This window comes from Lepidochelys olivacea, assembly GCF_965140295.1.
Source record: "Lepidochelys olivacea isolate rLepOli2 genome assembly, chromosome: 9".
In the NCBI taxonomy this organism is placed as follows: Eukaryota; Metazoa; Chordata; order Testudines; family Cheloniidae; genus Lepidochelys; species Lepidochelys olivacea.
This window is the reverse complement of record NC_140419.1, coordinates 84,584,356-84,599,666: the sequence shown is the minus strand read 5'-3', so window position 1 is coordinate 84,599,666 and position 15,311 is coordinate 84,584,356. Positions and strand designations below refer to the sequence as shown.

Sequence of the window (15,311 nt, the reverse complement as noted above, 5' to 3'; positions counted from 1 at the left end):
TTATCTGCTCTCTCTCCGCCAATGAGTGCAGCCAAAACCTGGTGACGACATGGGCTAGGGAACAGCAAGGAGGCAGTGAAGCATCCAAGCTACTAATGTTAGGATTGGAGGTCAAGAAGCTGCTCTCCACAGAGAATGGGAAGCTTGCAGATGGACTAAGCTTGGAGGGGAGGTTGCTTTTGATGACTATACCAGACCTCGAAGGTGGACAATCGGGTGCAGTATGACAGGACAAAGTGCAGGTAATGCCTTTATTTTTGTTATCAGGCTGTCAGTGCAATTGGTGCCTTATCTTGAGCTGTTCAGCTGGGAGAGGAATGGCCTATGGTTGCTTTCTTAAAGCTGCCTGCAATGAACATTACAAACAGCCATGTGTTCTGTTTAAATTCCCTTTATCGTTGCCGAGACTGTATTTAAGGGAAGGAAACCATCCAACACAATTGATGCTGTGGGGGGTATTTGGTTGTGGGGAGAGGCTCTGGTGGTGTATTCTAGGCTTTGTGTATTTTTCCCATTGTTGACACCTGTATTATTTTATTGCATCTGAATTTTTAAAAAATGGAGATTGACATGTTCTGGCGGATAACTTCCTGGTTAAATAAAAACCGTAAAGCCTGCATTGGCACTGAAGTTGTGTCAACACAGACACCAGCCGTAAAAGCTGTCTTGGTGTGTTTGAAATCAAATCCCAACAATGCAGTTTTCTAGGCTGTGCTTCTGCGGAAGAGTAAGAAAACCTATAGACTCTTTGTAATTTATTCTTCTGTCATTTGCTGACAAAATGCACCTAATTCACCCCTTTTAAAACACTTTCTTGCTAAGTTTTCCCCAAATCAATTAAATGCAGTGATTTTGGTCTCTCTCATGCACACACATGGTGGTGGTTTGTGACACCACAATGAAGCTGGCCCTGTGTAGGGTTGTCCCTTTGTCCCAGTATTGAACACTAGCCAATAGAGGAAGTTACAGCCCAGTGCCCTGCTGCTCCAGTCTCCTCTCTTCAGAGGGGGAGATGATTTCAACACTGGTGCCCCGAAGTCCATTCAACTTCTTTTAGAATCCAGTTTTTTCTGATGCTAGACTTGAACCACATTTTGTAGCACCAAACTCTTTTAAATGTTATTCCATGTAAAGAACTATGGGGAGGAAAAGGGGAAAAGCTGTTGTTTATTATTGTGCTGTGTCTGGAAATGTCGAAGGGACATGGGCCTGAGCTGTGAAGAGCCGTTCTGGCTCTGGACTTGTATTTGGAGCCAGCAGAGGCTTGGGGTGTTGGGAGTCAGGGTATGTGAATAATCCCCATTCTTCTTAATAGGGAACTTTGATGCTAAACTTGCCAGGAGTTAGTACTCCTTTGGAGAGTTTGGCCAACAAGTTTGCACCTTTCATTCCCTCTCTTCTGCACCACCCTCCCCAAACAAATGTTTAACCCTCTGTAAGGAATATTTGGGGTTTGTTTTTATTTTTCCTAATTGACCAGTAAATGCTACTGCTTGCTGCATGGAAGCTGGTGCGGTAGCAGTGGGAAGTGGCTAGTTAGAGATCAAAGTCCACCTTGCTGGGTGACTGGGTGCTGATCTGACTCTTCCCAGCGTGATCAGCAGGACTCGCTGTCACCAGGGTGGGGGTGAGTTGGATAAGGGTTGTGGGCAAGCCAGCGGTTGGCCTGAGAGGGAGAGAAAAGAAAATGCTGGGGTCTGAGGAGAAGATGAAACAAAATGCTTCCCAATGTCGCCTATCTCTTGTATGAGTTAACGTTCTACGCTGGGTCTCTGTGTACGGCTGGTGGGAGAGGAACCTGGAGGGGAGGGGAACATGTTTGGACAGTGGGGAGCATGGGATAGCACTGTGATGAGAGAGGGGGTGTGGGCACAGTGAGGAGGATGGCAGAGAGGAGCATGAGCTTGGTGTGCAGTGGGAGTGAGGGGAAGGGGAAAGGATGGTCAGGGCAGGCAGCTGGGAGGAAGGAAAGAGTGAGCAGGTTGAGACTATGAGGGGAAAGTGGGCAAGGGGGCAGCGTGGGAGCAGGTGGGCAGGGCGAGGGCTTGGAAGAGGAACAGGAGGAGGCAGGGTGGGGTGTCTGGGAGGGAGTGCTGGAAAGGGAAAAGCAGAGGGTGAAGTCTGTAGTGGCCTTATTAGCGAGCATGATGGGGTACTGGAGGGTGAAAAATCTCACTTGGTCAAGGCAGCAGTTTGGGGCTGGATAAGTTCAGGGGGAGAAGAGTATCAAGAGGCTGAGAGCTGGCAAACCCTCCCTGCTTCCTGCCTAGGAGCCATGTTGGTAGCATTCTCCTTGTCTGGGCTTATCGATAGTCAACTTTTTTCTTAAGATTTCCCACCATTGCTCCCAGTGGCTCTGTTCCACCAATGGCAGTAAAGGTGGGGACACTCATACAGATGGGGCAAAGGTAGCAGGCACCTTGCCATCGAGACCTTGTGTGGGCAGGCATAGATAACATGGTCCTTAAGGCACTGCTGGGTCATCTGCACTACTGCACTGATGGTAGCAACAGTCGGGAATGTTCCCAAAAAGGTCCAGTGTAGACAAAGCCCTTGTGCACTTATCTCATTCCTCCTGGAATCCATCTGTGTTGTGTAATGTGATGGAGACAGGCAAAGAGGAAAAACACAATGGGGCGATGAACCCACACATGCCTTGGAAGGGGAACAGATAGTGGTAGTGACCCTAGTAATTTGGTCACGAGTTAGAATTTCTTTGCTATAGCACTTAAAAACATCAGGTGTACAGTTAAAGGAGGCTCTAAGCCTGATGAGTGCTTTGATAGGTTGCTCCAGGATTGGGCAGGAAGGTTGCTTTGGGCATCCAGAGAAGGGATGGATGGATTGCTCTACGTCTGGAAAGGATGAGTGGGTGGATTTCTCTAGGTCAGGTTGTTGCTGTAGGTGTAGGAGGAAAAGGGATGCTTGAGGCCTGGACTAGTGGGTGGGATTACTGTATATTTGTGTGGGAAGATGGAGAAGTTGCTGTGGGCTTGGGAGGATGCCTTGCTCTCGGTCTGGGCTGGTTGAAATCTGGGTAGGCTACTCTAAGGCTGGGGAGGAAAGTTGCCCTGGGCTAGGAGGGTGGGCAATTGGGTTGGGTGGGCTAAGCCTGGGTGGGAGGATGAGACAGCTGCTCTAAGAACAGGACAGTGAGCTGCTCTGGGTCTTGGTAGCATCATGGGTATGGCTGAGTGGAGAGGTTGCTCTAGGCTGCGTGTGCAGATATGCAAGGATGGTGCAGGCAATCTGATCTAGGCCTGGGAGGGGAATTTCTCTAGACTTGGGCAGGTGGTTCTTTGTTCTAGATCTGGGTGAATGGCTGGCTGCACTAATCCTGGATTCACTCATTTAGTTACTCATGTAGTTATTAGAAGCATGTCTGAGCTGCACCTTTGCTCCTGTTGGCCATGAAAAGGATTCAAAGTACCACAGGCTACTGCTTTCAGCAGCAGCAATTTCGGAGAGCTGCAATGGCACCTCTGATGAGCCCCGTGGGAGGCATTAACCAGGGCAGTCTGCTTTTGTAATCATGGGCTCTGTGCCCGATGCTCACATATGTTTCCCCCACTCCCTCACCGCAAGCCCCTTTTAACACCTTCACCAATGAAAGGATCCACCACCATCCTCCTTGCAATAACTGTCTGGCAGGTTCTCATAACTCCTGCAATGCTGGGTCTCGAGGGAGCTGTGGATCCACCATCCTTTCAAATAGACGAACCCAAACAAACTCCCTGGGTGAAATCCTGGCCGTACTGATGTCGACAGGATTTTGGCTCCTCTGTCTGTATTGGACGGAACCAAAATCCTGTATCCGAACAGTCCCTAAACGTGGGGAAGCTGGGATCCAAATCCAGCCTTTGTGGCCTGGGCCCTTCTCCACAGAGCCACTTTACAAGCCTTGACTAAGGGGCAGTGGCAGGCCAGTCAGGGGCACCACAGGCTGCATCTTTGTCATCCTGGTGCTTATACAGTAGTTACACATACCCGTGGGAGGGGCCCAGTTTAGTTATTGGCTTTGGTAGCCATCAGTTAGTCATGCTCCTGCAGGAAGACTGCTCGTTACCTTTGACACTCCTGAATGATGTATGTCTGCGGATAGCAAAGCACTGTGGCACCGTTGTTTTGAGCAAAGGGGAGAGATTTTTTTGTTACACAAATAAGAACTGGAGAGAAGCAGCTTTCTGCTGTCACCAGCACCTAGTGACCCACCCCAGGAAGAATGCTCCATTTCTGCTGCATTACACAGAACTGCCATGTACAGATCAAAAAGATCTTAGCTGGGATGAGAGGCAAAGTTCTTAGATAGAGTGTCCAGGCCACTGGCTGGGGATTCCACTAATGGTTACATCCACTTCAGTGTCTGGCAGACATAAGACTTAATTTTTTAGTCTTTAGTTACACAAAACTTCAATGACATGATGGCTGGTGTGAGTGAGTACTGAACAGGGTCAGGTCTGTAAAGATTCCTCAGCTTTCTAGGGGTTTTTTGATAAAATTCTGTTTAGACTTCTCCTAAATTGGATTAAATCCTGCTTGCCTCCCTCAAGAGAGCTCTGCCATTGGTGTCAATGGGACTGTTGCTGCAAGTAACACAAGCAGGGGTTAGCTCAGAGTTTGTATTGGTTTGATGGACTTTGAACATGTGGTGTGTAAAGTAGGTAAGTAAAGTAGGTGTGTAAAGTAGGTAAGTGTGTCTAACCCTAGAAATATTGGCATCACCTGAGCAATGAGCTCATTTCAATACATAGTGACATAAATTTACCTGGCCCTTCACAGGCAAAATAAGGCCTGGTCCCTACCCCTGCATGTTACCATTAGTCACACAGTTAGAATAATCTGTCACATATGTGGCAATGTTCATGCTGCTGCTGCCTGAGTAGTACCTGGTATGTTTCAGGGAAGGCTTAGATGAGAAGGATCCTTAAAGAGAAAGAGAGAGCGCACAGTGTAAGGTTAGTTCAGATCTGGAATGGGCTTCCATGTGGAGATTGTAGAATCCCTGTCATTGGAGGATTTTAAGAACAGGTTGCACAAACAGCTGTTGGGGATGGTCTTGGTTTACTTGGTCCTGCCTCAACACAAGAGGTTGGACTTGATGACCTCTTGGGGTCCCTTCCATCCCTATATTTCTATGATTCGATGATAATCAATAATAAATGCAGAAAACAATGTTAAAGCAATGTATAAGAATGCAGACATCAGAAAATGCCCGAATCAAGGTTGAATGCGTCACCTTTACTCTGTCCCTTGTCTGGACACATTATGATATAGGCTTTATTTATTACTGTGATTAGGGCTGAATTAATGTGGTCTGGGGCATCAGGCACAACACAGCACCCTTATAGTGCTGCCCCACCATCTGGAGTGATGGTGGTAGTGGGGCTCCCCCCCCAGGGAAGTAGGAGCAGTGGCATGACCACTCCCAGAAGCAAGCAGCAGCAGGCCCTCCCTCCCAATGCATCAGTCATGTTTGCAAACTTTTCTTTACAACCACGTGGGCTTGAAAGTTAATTCATTTTAAAACGAAACAAGAGATTCTGATGTAATCCCATGACTCCAGGACCTGCAGCACTGGGGTAGGCCTACAGTGCCCATACCTTGATCTGGCCCTGCGATCATGTATGGTTATTTATTAATGTAATATACTGTACTCTACTGGTGTTTATAACCCTATAACACATGTGTATCTAAAATAACCTGTGATTGCAATATTACAGATTATGTCATGATGCTGACCTTCAAAGGGTCAGTGTTAACCGTAACTTTCTCATTTCCTTCTTACATTTGGGGTGCCAAAAATGCCCCTGGAATATTTGCAGGCTCACCTTTTTTTTTTTTTTTTTTTGAACAGTTACGCTTGCATACACAATAACCTATCTTACATATGCACCAATAATCAGGTTTATTTTGGGAGGCCTTTTGAAAATGCAGCTGTGTCTCACTGGTTGCGGGTGAAGGTTGAAATGTTTTCTGGGTTGTTTCCTCCTCCCTGTCTTTCCATTGTAAAAGAGAAAATCCTCTAGACCTGAAATTGTCCAGTGCTTTTCTGCTGTGACTCTTGACTGGACCTGCAGTGCCCAGGTGCCAGCTCGTGTTTTTGCCAGCCACAGTCTTGAAGTAATGTGCTGCTGTTTGCTAGAACTGCGGCTGCAGTTGTACTATGGATGTGGTGGTAGGGATGCTAGTCACTTCGTTAAATTCCTGTACATAATTTACCACAATGCTGCCATTCAGCCCTCCTGCACACCTTGTTCCCGGGATGATCCTGGACTTGGCTTTGGGACAGCCTTGCGCCGTCACTTCTAAAGTTGTCGAAAAAGAGTATTTGTACAGGTGGAAGCACAGAAAATGCCTTTAATTCTGATTCTGTTCTGTAAAACACACACTACTGTGCTTTGAGCTGAGGTTCATTTGTCTCAGGGGTAGACACTGAGACCACAGCTCCTATTGGTGCATGAATATTTTAGCAATTGAAATGCTGTCTGCCTGCTCCAGAAAAGAGCTGTTCAGATGCTCATTTGATCCTTTAATGAACCGGCATCAGGCTGGCTCAGGTCAGCATCCTGGTTAGTTCGTATGGTGTGGCTGACAATGACCGCATCGCTACGTATTGTGTTGTAACCTCCTCTTCCGCACTGGATCTGTGGGAGCTCGAAGTGGGGCAAAGTGAATGGTTTCTAGGAAGAAAATAAGGCAGCAAGAATTCTTTCTTTGTACTGATGGATCAGGGAGACTCATTGCTTTTTTTGGGGATGCTCAGTCCAAAAAATTAAGGGGGAGGTTTTTATACAGTCAAAGTTGGGGGAATCAAGTCCATCCCTCTCTCCATCTCTGTCCTTACGCTTTCCTACCCTGTATCTTACTCCCTATGCTCCTCCCCAGGCTCTCTCCAGACTCCTCCCTTTGTGCCCTTCTCCCACTCTTGGCTTTGAACCTTCTAATGCCTCCCCCTTTGTTTGGACGAGCCTTTCGCTTCCCGTGTGCCAAGCTCGCTCCTTCCCCGCCTTCTGATCCCTTCTTTTCTGAAGCTTCCTTATGATGATGCCATTGCTTGTCCTTCTCACGCTGGAACTCTTGTCCCAAGAATTGTACTTGTCTGAGTTAGGGCCAGACTGGGTCTAATGGGACAGGTGCACCGGGGTGGAGAGCGAGGGAATGAGGAGAATCCCCTCTCTCTTTTGCATTCCCGGGAGGGGCCAGTCAACATTCCAGTCCTTGATCCCAGGGAGCACAAGGAGTCCTCTAGTTGCGTTTCTCTAATGCGGCCACCTGCATGCAGCCACCAGTGGATTTTTTTGTGGCCACGACAGCCTCCAAAGCGTGGGCAGAGATCATAGGGGACAAAGCAGTAGCCCCTCCCTGCAGCACCCAGCTGTTGCTCCTGAATAGCTGTTACCAAGGGCACGGAGATGCGCCATCTCAGGTTTTGCACGGGTGCTGCCAGTAGGGATCGGTGCCCTGCACCGTGCAGCCTTCTCGGGGACTCCAGCCAGCTCCTCCTGTGACGTGTGGGGCTGTCAGTGGAGGGGGCTGCCGTGTTTGGTTGCCGTGGCGCTCTCCTGGGCAGTTCCCCCGCACCCACCTGGCTGGGGCATGGGGAGCCTGGGACTCTGCAGGCAGCCAGTGAGTCCCCGACCCTTCCCTGGGGTGGCTAGTGAGCTCCCCACCTTCCCCAGGACAAGTGCTCACTGAAGGGCCGTTGGGAGGCAGAGACAGGCCAGTGCTTCCCCCAGCGGGGTCTGCACTTGCCGTTTACAGTTGCTGTAGCTACCACAGCAGCTCAAAGGCTCCGGGCTGCTTGGCAGCTCCCCAGCAGGGTGAGGGGCTCCCTCTCCGTGACACGCTCCGAGCACAAGAATAGGAGCAAAGTCCAGGTGTGCTGAATGGGGAGCTCTACTTCCTACTGCCTTCCTATGATATCCATAAATTACCGTGATTTGGATGTGCACATGTGCACATTTATTTGTTTTGCCGGAAGTTAATTAAGTATTTTAGGAAAAATTGCCAGAGTGGCCCCCAGCAGGAGTTGGTGGCCACACTCCGAGGCCACCAAAAATTTTGTTATGAGAACCCAGTGCCACCAGTGATGCGGGCTGAGAGTGGAGCCATAGCCTTGTCCTTACTGCACTGGCTAGCAGAGCTGGCCCTGCCCAAGGGGACAGGAAAGACATGTTGGACCCTTCTTTTCAAGAGGTGTACCAATCGCAACTCTTCCCTGAGCTCCCAGAGGTATTATACCTGCCTCAGGCAGACTGCCTACAGCAGGGGTGGGCAAACTTTTTGGCCTGAGGGCCGCACCAGGTTTCCAAAATTGTACGGAGGGCCAGTTAGGGGAGGCTGTGCCTCCCCAAACAGCCAGGTGTGACCCGGCCCCCGCTCCCTATCCGACCCCCCGCTGCTTCTCGCCCCCTGACGGCCCCCCCCCGGGACTCCTGCCCCATCCACACACACCCCAGTTCCTTGACATCCCCCCCTGGGGACCCCTGCTGCATCCACCCCCCCCCACTCCCTGTCCCCTGATTGCCCCCGGAACCGCTGCCCCTGACTGCCCCCCACTGCCCTATCCAACCCCCCCTCCTTCCTGACTGCCCCTGGGACCCCTGCCCCCATTCAACCCCGCTGTTCCCCGCCCTCTGGCCGCCCCAACCCCTATCCGCACCCCTGGCCCCTGACCATCCCCCGAACTCCCCTGCCCTCTGTCCAGCCCCCCCTGCTCTCTGCCTCTTTACGCGCTGCCTGGAGCACCAGTGGCTGGCGGCACTACAGCCGGCCGCACAGAGCACCAGGACAGGCAGCCACACCACCCAGCCGGAGCCAGCCACGCGCCGCGCAGCACCGAGCACTGGGTCAGGCCCGGCTCTGCAGCTGCGCTGCCCCGGGAGCTCGCAGCCCCACTGCCCAGAGCATTGTGCCGGTGGTGCGGTGAGCTGAGGCTGCGGGGGAGGAGGAACAGCAGGGGAGGGGCCGGGGCTAGCCTCCCGGGCCAGAAGCTCAGGGGCTGGGTAGGATGGTCCCACGGCCCAGATGTGGCCCGTGGGCCGTAGTTTGCCCACCTCTGGCCTACAGGGGCTCACCCTGGGCGGCTGTGCCCCCACATTGTCATCACCTTCACTGCAGCCACTGACTTGATATCCACAATCTGGTCGTAGAGTTGTGTGCTCTTCAGGGTAGGGATCTTGTCTTTTTCCATGCCCTGTAAAGCACGCTGGACACTTATGCTGCATTCTGCGTGAATAGCTATAATACAGACCTACCTGGATGTGAGGAATACTGGGCACCATATTGTTATTTGTCAGCAGAAGTAATAGAAGGCTGTGAACATGTATCCTGGTAAGATGGTTCTCCAAGTCTTATTTCTGGGCATATCTGACCTGCCTCTCCCCTTGTCCAATGAGATCTTGCAGCAACATCATGTGGATGGAGTTTTCCAGTCAATAGATGGTGCCAGAAATCAACTACTGAATGCAGTCTGATCTTTGGTTCATTCTGTTTAGCTCACTGAGCCACAGTGAATGGCAGTGTTCGCCAGACTAAGGACTTATCTTCACAGGGAAATTTTCCAGCATGGCTATAGTAATATTATTATAGTTATACTGGTATAAGTCCCCATGTGGAACACATGTGATTTTATTCTAATATACTTAGTCTACCTGGAAAGTGGAGAAAGTATACTGGAATAAAGTCACTTTTATGCCAGAATAATGTGCCCAAATGGGGAATTCAAATTATAGCAGTAGATTTATACCAGTTTAGCTATGCTGGGAAATGCAGCCATGTTGGCATTTGCTCCTGGACAAGGAGAGAAAAAAATCTGTCCATACTTTTTCCCAGCTGCCCCCAAAGCACACACCTCTGTTAGAATGATCACTGGCTTTCTGGTGGAGTTAGGTAGCACAGGGACCTCCTGTGATGGCTCTCAATTCTGTCATACAGTGTCAGTGAGCATGAGAGGCTCCAAGATGACCAAACCTAACCCATTTAGGCTTGGCTCAGTTCAATCTGTTAATAATGTTGATCGATACTGTTGATGTTTATTTTAAAGGGTTTTTTTTAGATTTATATTGGTCTTAAATTTTCACATTTGCAGGAAATTATTGGTGAGGCTCAGACAATAGGGGAAGTCAGACAATAATTATTTAATGACAATAGACAGTGAGAAGTCAAAAAGTTAAAGCTATGTAACCGTTAAAAACCAGTCAGTCACACGCCAAAATACACAAAGTAAATATCCGTAAATCAAACTCTTGTAAGTTCTCAAGCAGCATTTGTCTTACTTTGCCTATCTGTACATTTCAGTTATTATCAGTGGAAATATTTTTTGTCGGTTTGTGTGTGTATGGTGAAATTGACGCTTATCGACATTTACTGATAAAAGTCTAATCCTTCCAAGCCTATTTACCTTACTCTCCCTTTCCTGCAGAAAGAGTGGCACAGCCAGAAGCTGGCTCCTCCCCAGTGCTTGGAAAGTTGTCACTGGAATGTATAATGTTGGCATCAGAAGGTGATGGGTAGTAGGCATCTGAATCAAGCACTTTTCAGCAGTGAATATGTTCTGAGCTCTTGGGAGCCTAAACTATATCTACTTGTGAAGGCTGTTTTAGAGGCTTGTCAAAATGGGTAACAATGGAGTAACAATATGATTAGTATTATGGTAGCATCTGGTGACAGATATGGCAATTTCCTGTAATATCCTTAAAAAAAGTTATTGAATTAAGTTTAAGTAACTTTGGAGTCCATTGTATAAAACTTAAAGGGTATGTATTGTTGTGGAGCAGGATTGCATGTAACTTCTCTACGCGGGAAATGGGATGCGACTCTGGGAGCTGTTAGGAATTTCAAAGGACTATACTGAATAATGTGCCAGAAGAGAATGGACTTTTGGGACAAACAGGATCAAGTGTTGGCCTGGGGAATCTCTGTAGGGAGATGAATGCAAATTCCCATCTCTGGTTTTGCAAAAACCCAGCCTTTGAGCTAGGCCCTTTGGAGTGTAACTGCTGATTACTTGTTCCCAGAGGTTTGAGATAAAAGGTTCAAAGTGTCGAACAAAATAGGCTGAGCGGCCCAGATGGGGTGCTTGGGTTGAGCTTAGGCTGTTATGAACTTGCAACCACAGAAAAATCCCTTTGTGGAGTTGCAAGACTGACTCCTGCCAGAGCCCTTGTTGGAGTTGGGGATTGCGGGGGTGGAAAACTTATTAGCATGGGTGTAGGTTCTTTTATTGATTTTAATAGGTTTTCTGTGTAATGCTTTTACCTTAAGAATAAATGTGCTTGCTTAGAAAGAGCTGTGTGGGAACTCCTAACTGCTGGCAATTACATTGTTCAGAGCCTTCAAAAAGAAAGCAAAGTGTAGACCCTGGCCTGCGTAGACAGTTTGCCTTGGTGGGAATATCACAGTATAAGCAGGGAATTGTGCAGCCTGGAAAAGCTCCTGGTCAGGAGGGAGAGAGATGTGGGTCTCCAAGAGGGGTGACATCTGAGTTATGCTAGGCAGTGTACACACATGTTATCAGAGGCCGTGCCTGCCTGAATAAACCTGTGCTGACAAATAAACCAGTTTTTTCTGCCCTGTAACAAAATAAAATCAACTTGTTTTCTGAAAGTATCTGGTGCCAATTCAGCCTCAGACCTTTGTGTGTTTGCTGTACTATTTCCCGTGGAATGCTAGGATTATGGTACAGTCATCATTTAAAAACTTAGCATTCACCACCCTAGGTCCTGCAGTGTTTTCCTATAGCTGCCATAAGAGAGGCAGTGGCTACCATTAAAACTCAATGACCACTAGCATTGCCTATTACTTCCTATTATTTTACTTGGGGAAAACTGTGGTATCTCCACCACTATGTAGTAACTTTTAGTAAGTATTGACTTTTTAATGGTGATCCCTATACCTCAGTAAAGCAATAGCACTGAGTGGTAAATGTTGAGTTTTGACTGGAGCATATTTAAGCCCCTTCATTTTCAGTTTAAACCATTTTTTACCCCCAAAAATCCAGGGTTTTACAAAAAGTATTATCTGCTTTTTCCAATTTTCACCCTACTTTTGAATCATTACAATATATAAAAAATAACTTGTTTTATTAGGAAAATACAATACATTGCATGAGATATATGTATTACTCCTGTGGGAATTCTGTGCTAAAAAAATTAAAATTCTGCATATTTTGTCAAAATAACACCATATAATCACTCCAGTTTCAATTATTGTGATAATTTATTTCAAAATACCTGTCAATAAGTATGTCAACAATACACACAACAACACAAAAATTTCTCCAGGAGTAGACAGTCAAAGAAACCCCTATGAAAACCCAGTTCCAGTTGGGAGGTGCTGGAGGGGGCTGCATGGAGCCACCAGAGCCCAGTCATCTGCACTCCCCTCCCCAAAGAGCCCAGCTGTGGGGCACTCCCTGGTCAAGATACCCACACCCCTCTCCCCAGAGTCCAGACACCTGCACCCCCTTGTCCCCCAGAGCCCAGCTGTGGGGTAGCCCCTGGCCCAGACATCTGCACCCCCAGAACCTTTACTCCCCTGCAGCTTCTTTACTGTCCTGCCAGAGGATGTGGTGTGGTGTGGTCCTGCCCTTCCTCAGCCTTTGCCAGAACTGGGTCTCCAGGGCCCTCTCCTGTCCCCAGGAGAATGAGGATCAAGCCAGGCAGCTAGAGTGTGCAGAGCCTTTGCCCCTGCCAGGCATGGCACTCCGCTCCCTGCGAGCTGGGCTCTGCAGGGTCCAGCGGTGCCTAGTGGCACCCAGCAGCTCTGCAATCCAAATTCTGTGGAAGAAACAAGAATTCTGCACAAATTCTGCATTGCACAGTGGCACAGAATTCCCCCAGGAGTCACGTATTATGATAATACATTAGTCTGTGTGTCTGTGCAAAGCTGCCTGTTGAAGTAAGGCTATGTGTTGGTCTAGAAGATACACACAATAAACAAACAGGCACTCACGCAAGCTCTGGAGGGCATGCGCATCTGAACATGCTGATGAATCTCACGCCCACCACGTACACAATTTCAAGCTTTTAGCAGATAACGGTTTAGAGATCTGACATGCTAAAATGGAAAGAAAACAAAAGTCTGTACCAGAATACGTTTCAGAACACAAGGAAGTATTGAAAGTGTTAAGGAAACAAAAACAGGAGAAAAGGATGAAGTTGAATATATGCGCTGCAAATAGTGTGGCCCAATTATTAAATGTAAATATTTATAGGCTAATAGGTCTAAGTCTACAACAGGAAACTCTTTATTCAGATGAAAAATATTGTTTTCTTAAACGCAGAGATGGCATTCTGTTTTGAGTTCTGTTTTAGTGCTGCAGCAAACTACATAGAATTCCATTAATCAAAGCATTAATCTACTGAATACTTTTTTCCCCGTCCTTCCGTCCATCAATATAAACCCTGATATTTACCCAGAAAAATTATTAATAGTTTTTTCCCACCAATTTTCACCTGTTTTTGTTGTCGTAGTAATAAACATGGATAAATTCCTGGGAAAAATTAAATAAAATAAAACCCAAAATTGAAGGGCCTGAAGCATATTGTACTGGAACACTGGGCTGGAGTGTTTAAACATTTAAACTATAAATACTGTTTATCTTTTCATAGCACTGATCATTAACTAGAACAAAAAGACAATTATAATAATCTCAGTTTTACTGCAGCGGGACCCGGCAGCCCTAGTCATGGAAGAGCGACCCACTGTGCTTCTTGCTGTACAAACACAGAGCAAAGAGACAGTCCCTGCCCCATACGGTTTACAATCTAAGTAATTCCTTCTTGTTTTCCTTAGACCCAGAGAACAAAAAATATTCCTTCAAATGCATGATCTTTAGATGTAGGAAAATGGCAAGGAAAAAACAAATGTGGAATCTCCATTAGAGAGAAACCCCAGTGACTCTCTCTGCAACATTCTGCACCTGAAATGAAACACAAAGTGGCGGCTGTGTCACAGGTCCCCACGTAGCAGGACTCCCAGCTGTTTAAAGGTGCAGTACACAGAAAACAGAACGACATCTGCTTTCAGTATATATCTACCTACACAGCACGTCTGCTCATTTGATTCATTGTTTTGTGTGTGTCTGTCTGGAGAGAGATTTTATATAGGCCAGTTTGGCTGAAGCTTGCTCTCTCTCTTTCCAGTTCACTAGACAAGTGTTTTACATTTTCTTCAGTTTAACTTTAAATGGACATTGTTTTACCCTGTTCTGCAAAGGAGCTGATCTTTCTCAACTCACGCTGTCATGGAAGTAACCTTTTTATTTTCTGAGCAAGGTCATTACATCATGATGCAGTAATCCTTTGCCTTTAGGATAAAACATTCATTCTCTGTCTCACACTCTCTTTATGTCTGTCCCTTCTTAAAAAAGGAAAGCAGGGGGAAAAGTCCTGATTCTGGTCTGTTAAACTAGTCAGTTTTTAGTGAGAATAATGCATGGGCTGTGGGTATTGAAGGGCTGGAGGCTCACAGAGATGCTTCTCTGACATCTCATCCACAAAGAGAAGCTCCACATTTTTAAGTCATAGACGCCTGGGGATGAAATTACACCTTTGCTAGGCTCTGATGGGGTAAATTTTAAAGTTGCACGAATAGCAAATTAGCCAGACTGAATTGCAAAGGAGAGATTCTAAAAGGGTTTAAAAAAACATGATGGGCAGAGTAGATTTATAAAAATACCTTGATCTTTGCATAGCACTTTCGATCCCCAGATCCAAAGTGACTTACAGAGGAGGGCAGGTATCATTATTCCTGTGTTATCAATGGGGAAACTGAGGCCAGAGAAATGAAGTTACTTGCATGGTAGGTCAGCAGCAGAAACAGAAATAGAACCCAAGTCTCCTGACCCCCAGCCTGCTGCCCTGATCACTGGACTATGCTGCTTTGTCTGCTGATCTTGTTTTCGACGTGAATGTTTGTGGGGTGGTGGTTTTTTTCCATGTCAGGTTACATCACCATATCATTTACAGCCAGTCTGAGGTACACCTGATGAGGCATCTGTCATAATATAACCTGAGGTGATGCTGTCTCAGCTACATCAGGATGCAAGGGATGTAACTTCAGACTGTTTAGCCAAACCCCCGCTGGAGTCAGTGAGGCTGCACAGGTGTAACTGAGGGCTGACGTTGGCCTTGTACGTTTCAGCCAGATAAAACACTGGGGATGGAAGGATTTGATCCAAAGTTTGTTAGAGCAGAGAAGGTAGAACAAATGGGTTAGATTGTCAGTCCCTCCCCGTTATACCTCCTGTCTGCATGGAACAGCAAACATCCAGTCCCAGTTGTATATGGTCTCGCACTTGAACAGAA

At 47.2% G+C, this 15,311-nt stretch overlaps 1 protein-coding gene across 4 annotated transcripts in view; it reads left to right on the top strand.

The window, feature by feature from the left end:
• PAK3 (p21 (RAC1) activated kinase 3) overlaps positions 1 to 15,311 on the top strand; it is a 217,470-nt gene that overhangs the window by 114,914 nt on the left and 87,245 nt on the right. For 3 of the 4 annotated variants that reach the window (XM_084638918.1, XM_084638917.1, XM_084638915.1), the window contains exon 1: positions 69 to 242. The exons of the other annotated variant lie outside the window; for it this stretch is intronic. In XM_084638918.1, coding sequence (XP_084495044.1) covers positions 224 to 242 — 19 coding nt within the window. In that variant the 5' untranslated portion in view covers positions 69 to 223. Of the gene's footprint in view, positions 1 to 68; positions 243 to 15,311 lie in introns of those variants that run through there. 4 annotated transcript variants of the gene reach the window in all.